We start from the raw sequence: 11,054 nt of genomic DNA on the forward strand, positions 1-11,054 counted from the left end.
TCCTGTGTAGGTAAGTGCTGGACTAGTAACTGAAGATGACCCACACTTTGCCCATACAAGCTATAGCCTCCCGTTCATGTGAGAGAGTGCTCACACCTGAGCCACGTGGGTGAAGCCAGGCAGGGCCGGAGGTGACCTCCCTGCCCAGCAGAACCCGTCTCCTCCGGGCCAGGTCCCGCTGAGTGAGGCTGTACCAGGGCTACCGCAGCACAGCCCCGACGTCGAGGCCCCACCATGAAGCGAACCCAGGACCCAGGCCCCACCCGAGCACCTCAAGCTTCGCGGAGGAATCTTGCCCCACGGCGCGCTCCGTCCGGGGCGGGGCGCGCTGCGCTGCGCTCGGCGCGGCGGCGGAGGGGGCAGGCGGCCCGCTGCCCGCACCATGTCGTTCCGCCGCGCCTTGGCGCTGGCTGCCTGCGGGCTGGCCGGCGGCTCCGTCCTCTTCTCCGCCGTGGTGGTGGGCAAGCAGCCGGGCCGCGGCAGCGATGCCGACCCGCGGCAGGGGAGCTCCTCCGCCACCGTTCCTCCCGCCTCCGCCGCTCCTCCCGCTGCCGCGGCGCCGCCGGGTTTGCTGCTGCTGCCGCCCTCCGCCTCCTGCCCGCCGGCCGCCGGCTGGATCGAGAGACCGGCCGCTAACAGCGGCTACTGGGACAGCAACTGGGACAGGTAGGAGCGGCGGGGCTGCGATGATGGGGCGGGCTTCCGACCTCCGCCTGGCTGGAGACCACGCTGCCGGCCGACGGCTGTGGCGAGGAACCCCCGCCGCGGGAGAGCTGCCCTTAGATCCGCCCGTCGGAGCCGTGTTGGAGGAGCGGGTGCCTGCGGGCTCAGGGTCGGGGCAGGCGCTCCTCTGACGGCACGGGGGAAAGGGGAGGCCCTGGGGTCCCCCTCGGGAGCTGCCTCAGCGCGCCCCAGGAGCCCCGAGGCCGGCGTCGCTGGCCCGGCCTCCCCTCTTGGCCCAGCCCGCCAGCGCCGAGTGAGGGGTGCGCGGGACTCGTTTCCAGGTGGAAGCTGAGGTGATCAGCGGTTCGGTGTAGTTGAAGTTCTTGAATATTCACAGTTCTGGAGCGCCTGAGCGCTCTGGAGGGAGGGCGCCTTCGCTGTGCTCGGTTTTAGACTGGTCAGAGATTTTCCTCTCCACAAAGACGTACAGATCCCTTGATTCTCGTGCTTTCATCCAGCAAGGTCAGAAAGCCTTAGGGCTGTGATCAGTGTGAGCACGGTGTAGATGTGCCTGTTTGGTTTTTCTTAACACGATGTTAACCACATCTCGGTATTGCTTTATGTTCGCACTGAGGTATTTCTGTTTAATAACAGCACCCTTGCAGATGAAAATGGCTTGCACATGTTAGGCATGTCTTAGGCCCACTACTGCTGCTATGAAACGGCAAGTTAGTGATACTAAATCCTTGTAAAAGGTAATGTTGCTTTGAACCTGACTTAGTTGTGTTCTTCATCAGAAATTCACGCATCCGAGGGTTCACTATGTTTTGGGTTTTTTTCCCTGATTCTTTAATTAGAGTGTGCAAATATCTCTATTGAGCTTTGGCTCATTTAGCTTCCGTCTGGTAGAATTATCTCCCCAGGGAGACTTATATCAGGCTCCAGTTTAATCATAGTAAATCCAGACTTAAGCACTAGCAGATTTTTATTGTATAATCCATCCTGGTTTTTTGGGGTTTTTTTTTTTTGAGATGCTGCAAAATCAAGTAGGGCTGTGTGCACTCTGATTATAAAAATAAAACTTTGAATAAATAAGGCTTTACCTGGTTACACAGTTAGGCTGAGGGAGGTACTAAAGCTGTTTGTTTAACTGCAGATCCCAGCTTTTCTGGTTCTGATAAATGGTTTATTTTCTTTAAGGATTCTAAAGTACTTTCAGAGTCTGAAACTAAAACTGATCTGTGACATTTACACTGTGTGCACACTATGATGAATGGTGATTTAATACAGTATCTGTAACTGCTATTAAGAGTTACCTAGCTATAATTGTTCAGGCAGTTGTGATAGTGACAACAACATCAGTTATAGCACCATCTCCACTTCCTGAATTGATTAAGGTTTAGTTTTCTACTTGGTGTCTACCACGCAGTGTGGTATGGGGTTTGACTATGGTTGGAAATGTTGTTTTGATTTTTGGATGATACTGGCAGGAACACTTAACATGTGAAGTTGTTAAATGGCTTTTAAGTACAAAGAACATCTCACCACTTCTTCTGGGGAGCCAGGAAATGGCTAACAAAGCCGAGTCATGAGCGAAAAACCAGGTATTATAATATTCTTAACTGATGGCTTTTAAAGTTTGAAACAAAAGAGCGAGAGTATCTTGTTTTCAAACAGGCTGACTGATATGTTTCAGTGACATGCAGGGCTTTCTGGAAGACAGGTGAAATGGGCACTGGCATGGATTAAGTGGTACTTTTGTTTTAGTTAGGTGTAAAGATGGTCGCTGATATTGCCGTTGCTTTTTAGCAAAGTTCTGTCCACCTGCAATCTTGGGCAATGTCTTTTACAAGGAAATGCAGAAAACTGCATTTGTTAGCTTCTGAGGTTCAGTGGCCTAAAAGAACCTACTTAAATCAAGTCTTGGCAGTATTATAAGTTGTCCTGCTCATAAACTTTCTAAAACTAGCTTATGCTAAAAATATTGCTAAGCTTGGCTATCTTCTCATGACTCGTTAAAGTATCTGTTGCTTTTCAAAGCACATTTTACCATCAAATAACTAGAGATGCTGGGGGGGAGAGGGCAGGACTTTCAGGCATTTCTTTTTGTGAGTTCCTGCCATAGGATGAATTAATCCCTGTGTTGATTTTTTTTTTTCAGACATTTTTCCTTTTTCCTAATATATCCTTCCAGCAATACAATTTCTACTGAATGAAAAGAAATATGTTATGAAATAGCAATGGAAGTTCTTGTTATTGGACTATTATTTCTTTTTTAATGCCTTGAACTTTGTTAACAGCTTAAGGGATGTGTTGAACTTCATTGTTTAATAGCAACCATGTCTTTATTAGAGCAAAATGGATGCAGGGCTTTTTAAAGCCGGTTTTGCTGTGAACTGTAGAATGTACATGAAGCAGCAGTTTTCTATGACCAAATTTCGTTGTCTCAAGCTTAATAAAAATGATATTCTTTAATTAAAAAAAACCCAAACCTATAGAAAATATCCCCCTCCCCCAAGTTTAATTATAATAACGGAGGAAGTGAGGTCTGGTGTGAACTAAATAAATATAGCTGTTCTTTAGGTATGAGATCAAGGGAAAGGGTTTATGCTCTGAGGTGGAGAGACAGAGCAAAAGGATTTATGCTAGTGTAATAGAGGATCAGTGCAGAGAGGGGACCAGAAGACTAATCTGTGAACGATATGGGCAGGGTTTATGATGATGGTGCAGTGTTGGTGTCAGCAGTGAGAGAGCTGCAGCACTAATCTGTGATACTTGGGGAGAGAGGAGAAGATCCTCACTGCCTGGTAACCTCTTCAGGAGCTGGATTAACTGTCTGGGTGGTGTGCAAGGGGGAAGGTTATGGTATGCAGAAAGAAGTATTAACATGCAGTGTGACAAAATGGAAGAAAGACTAATGTGGCATGAGGGGAGAGAGATGAAAAAGATCAAAGGATAAATAAACACTCCCAGATGAAAAATAGAGTCGTGTTACTGGAGAAAAATGATGTTACCTATGTTAAGGTGCAAAATAATTCTCAATGTGCACTGAAGAAAGTTGGAGTCTATTAGGGGGGTTTAGTCATTTGATGTAAATGGGATTGATAAAGTGCAAATTTTTTAGGTGTTACTGCAGGGCGTTTTAGATACAGAACAGTTTCTTTCCTTTATGGGAAACACTTCTTGGGTATCATTCATGGTTAGTTTTTCTTGTAAAAAAAAAACCTGCCGTTATACTTGTGACTGCAAATCAATGAAAATCCCAAGAACAACTTTCCAATCAACAGGAATTCAAATGCAAACTCTGCTAGTGTTTATCGTCTTACTGTCCAGATAGACTGTAGCTTTCCTATGTTTTAGTGTACACCATCTGTTTGCTTTTCTGTTGCCTTCCCCCCCCCTTTTTTTTTTTAATTTCTTTCAGTTAAAGAATTAATTGAGAGGTGGCTGTCACTAAACAGCAAATTTCTGTGTCAGTTACACCTTTTAGCCTGTGACGCAATTTTGATTTAATGCACGCTTTCGTTTATAGCTCTTGCTCATTGGTTTGAATCTGTTTTGAGGTACAAATGGCTAAATAGTCAATTTTAGTACTTCAGCTATATCTAGAAATAAGGCAGTGCTACCCATCTGTAAGATTCCTATGCCTTTTAGTATCCCCTATCTAAAAATGGTGTTTTAAATGTGTTTGTTTAGACGTGAACCACTGGCTCTTATCAACCTCAAAAAGAAAAATGAAGAAACTGGGGAGGAAGAACTTTCCTCACGCTTAAATCACTTCAAAGCAAAAGCCACCAGGCACATATTCCTTATCCGTCATTCTCAGTATAATTTGGATGGCCGGGCTGATAAAGACAGAACTCTGACACCACTTGGTATGTATAACTAAGAAGCTCATCATGCTTTGAATTTAATGAATATTGGTTTTCATGTGCTGCCATCCTGATGAGTACAGGTCAGTAACTCAGCTCTGTTCTGGGTGTCACTGCCAAACCTTAATCCACTTTCTGGATCCTTTGTGCCAGAAGGATGTCATGAATAAGTTTGTCTTTTTCATTTTTTATCCATTAAATCCAAGCATAAAACCTACTTTACAGAGCTCTAAACACAGTTGTAAAGAAACTTCACAAAGGAAATTTCAAATTATCTTGAGATTGTTTGAGCAGATTTTCATACCAGCTGGCATAATTCCCCAGGGCCAAGGCTTTTAAACTTAGCTCCATTGCTGACTTTGGGATAGATTTCTCTTAAAGGGTGGCTTGTGTTTCTGTTAGTTAATTTGCTGATTTTTTATTAATTAAAAAAAAAATAATAATTACCCCTTACTTTCCATTGGAGTATTTATGATTAAATACCTCTCACTTTTGCTCCTAAGCACTATTTCTGGGAATTTTGCTTATCAGCAATGAGAAATGAGGATAACCTCCGCCTGTCTGAATTCATTGATCTGTGACAGTGGACACTTTCTTGACCACGTGTATGCCAGCAGTGTTTTGAGGGGGAAGAACTATTATTGTGCAGTGCTGCTTGAGGTTGTGGAAGTCTGGGGCCAAATGTTTAGTATAAACACTTTTTTTCCCTGTAAATCGTTATCACCAGTGTGTAAACGGGAGTGAAATGCTAATTTCAGGACTAAGGTCCTGTCTTAAACTGGTAACAAGGTATAATCTTAGTCCTGTCTACCCTGTGCCTTGGGTGAATTACTTCAACTGTTATCTTTCCACCTACCGATGTGGAAGATGGAATAAAGCCTTCCTTGGTGTTGTGCAAGTGCTGTTCTTGAGTGCTGGGAGCTGGTGTTGCCTTTATGAAAAATGCACTGTCAGGTCTGAGTGCGTCTGTTTGTCAGTCTCATCTTCTGTGCTCCCCAAACATAGCAGATGGCTTGGGTCAGCACTACCTTTTATTGGAAGTGGCTCCCTTGGGATGGAGCTGACAAGGATTGAATACTTTAGTGAAAGTCTCTGAGTAATTTTGTTTGTGTTATTAAAAAAAACCCAAAGCAGCTGATTTTTTCCTGCTGATGAAATATGACTTGAAATTGTCCAGCTTGATAGGCTTGAATAGGAATAAGTGGTGCCTCTGGTAAAAATGCTTTCCAGTTACTTTTTGAAAAGAAAAAACTTGACAGAAATGGAGGCCTTTGATGTCTACTGGACAACTCTTTTGGTAGTTTGTGTGGGGCACTTACTTGAGTGTTACCGATTTGTATGATGAATATAATTTTTAAGGTCGAGAGCAGGCCGAGCTTACTGGAAAAAGGCTGGCAAGCTTGGGAATAAAATTTGATCAGATTATCCACTCCTCCATGACTAGAGCAACTGAGACAACTGAAATTATAAGCAAGCATCTCCCAGGTAAGTGACTTCCCTTGATTTTTCATTGTCTCCTGATCCTTACAAGTACCTCCAGTAGCATTCTGAGCTTGTCCTTAAGGTTGAGATGTTTAGTCGACTTCCAGCCCTGTGTGAATGTCTGTGTTTATAAAGAAAGTAACAACCCTAATTCTGCTTATCTCCAATTAGCAGTAAGCATTAACTGACACACAGCTTTAGATTAACATTCTTGCAAGTGCAGTTCTGCAAAATGCAGCAGACTGGGAAGACTCAGTTTGCTGTGCCAAGCTGGTTTGGCTGTTCTCAGTTGGAATAAACTTAAGTCTTGTTGATGACAAACCAGTTGTGTTGGAGAGATTCACACTCTTTAGGAGGAACCATGTAGACTAAGATGATTTTTAGGATGGAGAGGAAGAAAGAATATGAGAAATGCATTGATTGTAGAGTTGTGGGCCTGTTTGCAGTGGGATGTGGAGTAACAACTGCTTTCTGAATGTGCATTTAATATTTCAGGAGTCAAAAAAGTTAGTACTGATCTGCTGAGAGAGGGAGCACCTATAGAGCCAGACCCTCCAGTCTCTCACTGGAAACCAGAAGCTGTGGTAACTTTTTACTTTTTCTTCTCTGTACTTGTTCTGTTTTGTTGGGTTTTTTTTTAATAGACTTTATATTGACAGTAGAGATGAGGTACAGAGTCTGAGCTGATGCTTTTCATCACAGACCTTAGATAACTGCATACTTTTCTCCTCCCCAGTAAGTGTAGAGAACAGTAAAATAATTTAAAATCCTTAATTCTGACCTCTGTGCTATTAGCAGTATTATGAAGATGGAGCTCGAATTGAGGCAGCTTTTCGAAACTTCATTCATAGAGCTGACGTAAAGCAGGAAGAGGACAGCTACGAGATCTTTGTCTGCCATGCCAACGTGATCCGCTATATCGTGTGCAGGTACGTGCTGCATTGAGTGTTCCTCTGCTCTTTAAAAGCTCATGGTTCTACTGAATTAGTGGTGTATGGCTATGCAGAGCTCGGGGATGTGTTTTTTGATTTGGCTTGTTTGAAGAGGTTGGAGATAAGTGACTGCATTGTGAGCTGCTGCTTCTGCAACTTCATCACAGGATTCATTTGCAGATACAGGACATGGTTGAAAATTAAAACACTTTCATTCTAATTCTGAAGCGAAATGACTGAATTGGTGAGACTCAAACCCTTTCTGTACACCCAGATAGTCTCTTTAATACCATATGGCTCTGCTTCCCATAAAACTAAGGACAGTGCCTGTGTGGACTGTTGGAAAAGACAGCAAGTAGAGCATGACTGTTTGCCTCTTCTTCAGGTGATGAGATTTGATCTTACATAATGAAAGATTCATTTAGTTTTGAGAATTATTTACTAATGGAAATTTTTGTATTACGTTAAAATTGCATTAGTGTGGTTTTGCAGTAACATCCAGTATTGGATTAGAGCGAGAGTGAGTCTTCCCACTAACATCAAGGTTGTTCATGAAGGGGAAGACAGTTCTGGAGCTTTGCCTGTCTCTGTATCCAGTCAGCTGAGTCTGTTCTATTCTTCTTCCCTATCAGCAAAGCACTGTCTGTAAGATAATTTTTCTTGAGCAGGACAGGTGTGATTAAACTTTAATCTGATCAATACCTACAACAATTTCAGTTAGCTCTGTTTTGCTGAGTTGGTTAAATGCTAGCCTGTCTGCTCTGTGGACTGCTTTAGAGCTTTTCAAAATTGCTGTACTTAAAATTATTGATCAGGTAAACAGAATATTCTTTCCTGTGCCAAAAAAAGATTGTCTTGCTGCTACCTGGGTGCTTTCAGAAGTACTTTTTCTCTTTGCTGTTTCTTCTCTCTTCAACTTCTATTTTGTGCCTGTTATTTCAGGCTATCTGATAGCACAATAGATTGTAGCTGTTACTTAAATTCTTAGTTTTTCTACAAGACTGTCACAAGAGCCAAAACCAAATTATTTATCAGTGTCTGAGGCAAACCATGTTTGAGACAACGTGTTTTTTTTCCAGCTGCTTACTACAATTGATTGAAGTCCTGAGGCTGTTCAGTTAGGAATTGTAGAATAGCTGGAGACTAGCTGTGGTACTGTATTTGTACAAAAAGCACAAGGTAACTTTTCTTGCCACTTCTGGGGAGCAGTATAGCTGATGGAAGGTAGTTCTGGTGAATTTCTTCCATGTGCACATGTGGGCAATTAGAATGAATCCTTATCTCACTAACTCTTTTTGGCTGTTACGTACTATCTGTGTTTGATAAGGCTAAAAAAGTGTGTGAGAGTGTGCTGTTTATCTTTGGTCTGTGGAGGAGGCATTCCTCTACTCCATCCTGAACTGCACAGGGTTCTGTGATTCTCCGCTGGCCAAGTGACCAGCTTGAACCAATCCCATCTATCTGCTTGTTATGAAGTGGCTCAGAGCGCTCCCAGCAACCTGACTGCATTATTGCTGCTGCCTTCTGTCCATTTGAATTAATCCTGTCTACAGTAATCACACCCATCTGCTGGACTCTGCTTGTGTGAGTGTGTTGCTGGCACTGGCCCAGTTCTCAGTGCTGCATTCTCCCAGCAATCACATAAGAAAAATACCTTGTCCAAGGCTGGCTGTGGATGCTGTGAGGGCACGTTAACGTAACTGTTTATGAATGAATAATACGTTGTTTTTTATTCGTTTTGTAACAGAGCATTGCAGTTCCCCCCAGAAGGCTGGCTGCGAATGTCTCTTAACAACGGCAGCATAACTCACTTGGTGATACGTCCGAATGGAAGAGTGGCACTTCGAACACTGGGTGACACAGGTTTCATGCCTCCAGATAAAATCACTCGCACCTGAATGTGCAGAACCGATGGCTCTCCAGGAGCAGCCTCTAGCCTCTTTGCACTAGTACATTCAGCTGCCGTACCACTAGGTTTTGATCTGTTATGTTGGGGTGTGATGCTGTCTTAAAATGTCCTTAAGGCCTTTGCCTCCTTTATACATATTCGTACCTGCCTTCCAGTCCAGAAAAGAAGGTATATCTGTAAGCCTGGAGCTCTCCAGTCCTCAAGTATTCCCCAGACCTCAAAGCTGAGCTGTGGAATACAGATTGAATGTCTGCTCAGTAGTTCCAGGAGCACTGACTTCCTCCCACCCCATCGTGACTTTCTATAACCAAAGCAGCTTTCTCCTGTGGGTATTTTTCGTAGGAAAGCAGTGGGTGTGGGAACTGGAAGATCAGCCTTGTATTACTGAAATTTGGGTGAGCCAGCTTGTTTCAGCTCCTGCAGGAGAGGTGACAAACAGGGTATTCTGCTGTTCAAAGGGATAAGGCATCAGGTTTTGTAAGTGTTTGAGGATGTATGTTATGTTTTTTTGTGTCATTGTTCCCCTCTGCCCCCAACAAGCTCATGTAAAACTGTGCCTGGAGGCTGCAAGCATAAAGCAAAGAGGATAAAAACCTATTATTTGCCTCAGACCTGTGGTGCTAGAATTAACTGCTGCTTAAATTAAGTGTTCCTGCATCCTCAGGAAGTACTTTGGCTACTCAAAACAATGTCTTTCAATGTCATAAAGCCTTTAACTAAAACGTGGTCTGTACAAGGGTGTAGGGATGAGTCTATAGCAGTGAGATGGAAGGAAAGGAAAGCAGCAACTTTTCTGAAAGTGCTTCTGGTACTGACACAGTTTTTTAGTGCTTTCACCCACTGAGTGTCATTTTTTGATCCCTGGCTTTCAGAATAGAGACATCCCACCACTGAGGTCATGTGGTGGTGATAGCTCAGGGCAGAGGTTCAGCAGTACTGGAGCAGACTGCTGGTGCCACAACAGTGACTAGCTGTGGGCTGGCTTGTCTAGGCCAAGTATGTCATGTAGACAGAATGCTCCAAGTGGCTCCTTCGTTCTGACCCTGCTGGGCTTGTTCTGGGGAATGCGCAGGTGGCTGAGAACTGGGTTTTGTTTTTGGGGGGGGAGCTCAGAAGGGTTTCAACTTGAGAATGTTCGTTGGGCACCTGAACCAGTGCAGTAACTTGTCTCACTTCTCAATATCCGGAATGTCAAATTCACCATATGCATAGTCTGCCTTGCTGCCAGTGCACATGCTACAGGACAGCAAACCCAAGTAACTTGTTTGACAGGTTCTCTTGTCGCCAAGCATGTTGAGACCCTACACTTGCTCCTGTCAGAGCTGTATGATGCATCATCCCAGCATGACCGAGCAAGATGTGGTTTAATGGCTTGTTTGATCCAGTAGTACGAGTTCAAAGAAATGGGGGCTAGTAGGGAACAAAGCATGATAGTTGAGTAATGCGAATTGTGGGGGCAAGAGGAAACCATCATGACATCTCTCATTGATGCAGTGAGAGTAATTTATCAGTTTTTGTCTATTAACTTTTTAAAAGTTTTGAATAAAATAACTGGTCTGTCTTTCTTGTCTCTTCAGTTGAAGCTGAGTGACTGTAAACTGGGTAGAACGCATGGCTGGAGTGCTTCACAGGGACTTGTGTTCCTGCCAGGGGAGCAGCCTTTGCATCCCACATTGCCTGGGGGAACAACATTAATTACCAGCTTTGTCCTTTTAACTCCAAATAGCTGAAATATAGCTTAGCTCTGTCTCATTACCTCTCTGTTAGAGGTAATGATCATCACGCCCAGAAGCACATGTGCAAGCACTGCCATTTACAGAGGGGGCTGCATAGCTGGCCCTTTGGATGTTGGCACCTTGGGAGTGACAGGGCTGTGTCCCTTCCCACTAGGTGGAACAGGAGCAGTGACATGAGCAAGTAAGTGGAATATTCTGTGCAGTTTTATTTGTGTGTGTGTACACTGCCCTTCCACACCCCAGTAACAGGTTCCTGCAGACAGCCAGAGGCCACCCACCACCTCGTTGCGCAGGTACAGAAGTCAGTATCTTCAGTGGCACTTAAAGCCGAGGGGAGAAGGGAAGTATGAAATGTAAAATGAAGAACGTAATTTTCACAGTATTCTGACTTCCTGTCTCTTAAACAGTTTAAGACTATTTGAGTTTTCAGTGGCATAATCCTATGGTGCTGTGCACACAC

At 44.0% G+C, this 11,054-nt stretch overlaps 1 protein-coding gene across 3 annotated transcripts; it reads left to right on the plus strand.

Annotated features, from left to right (window-relative positions):
* The first annotated feature begins 323 nt into the window (after positions 1-323).
* Positions 324-10,419, plus strand: PGAM5 (PGAM family member 5, mitochondrial serine/threonine protein phosphatase). 3 transcript variants are annotated; one of them, XR_010615696.1, is made up of 7 exons: positions 324-666; positions 4,360-4,538; positions 5,895-6,020; positions 6,513-6,601; positions 6,813-6,946; positions 8,029-8,128; positions 8,697-8,783. XR_010615696.1 is itself a non-coding variant. In XM_065693207.1 (6 exons), the coding sequence occupies exons 1-6, from the start codon at positions 383-385 to the stop codon at positions 8,845-8,847; spliced, it is 963 nt and encodes a 320-aa protein (XP_065549279.1). In that variant the 5' UTR covers positions 324-382; the 3' UTR covers positions 8,848-10,419. The 3 variants fall into 3 exon arrangements, 2 of the variants coding, with proteins under 2 accessions (XP_065549279.1, XP_065549280.1); XM_065693207.1 differs by lacking the exon at positions 8,029-8,128 and having other exon boundaries at positions 8,697-10,419; XM_065693208.1 differs by lacking the exon at positions 8,029-8,128 and having other exon boundaries at positions 6,816-6,946; positions 8,697-10,419.
* Positions 10,420-11,054: the final 635 nt, after the last annotated feature.

The sequence above is a fragment of the Lathamus discolor genome, chromosome 12, assembly GCF_037157495.1.
Source record: "Lathamus discolor isolate bLatDis1 chromosome 12, bLatDis1.hap1, whole genome shotgun sequence".
Taxonomy (NCBI): domain Eukaryota; kingdom Metazoa; phylum Chordata; class Aves; order Psittaciformes; family Psittacidae; genus Lathamus; species Lathamus discolor.

Bases quoted from the DNA above. Each gene is read 5' to 3' on its own strand.
- PGAM5 (XM_065693207.1), top strand. From the start codon at position 383: ATGTCGTTCCGCCGCGCCTTGGCGCTGGCTGCCTGCGGGCTGGCCGGC. The intron at 667-4,359 runs GTAGGAGCGGCG...GTGTTTGTTTAG, and splicing joins TGGGACAGCAACTGGGACAG to ACGTGAACCACTGGCTCTTA. The intron at 6,021-6,512 runs GTAAGTGACTTC...TTAATATTTCAG, and splicing joins TATAAGCAAGCATCTCCCAG to GAGTCAAAAAAGTTAGTACT.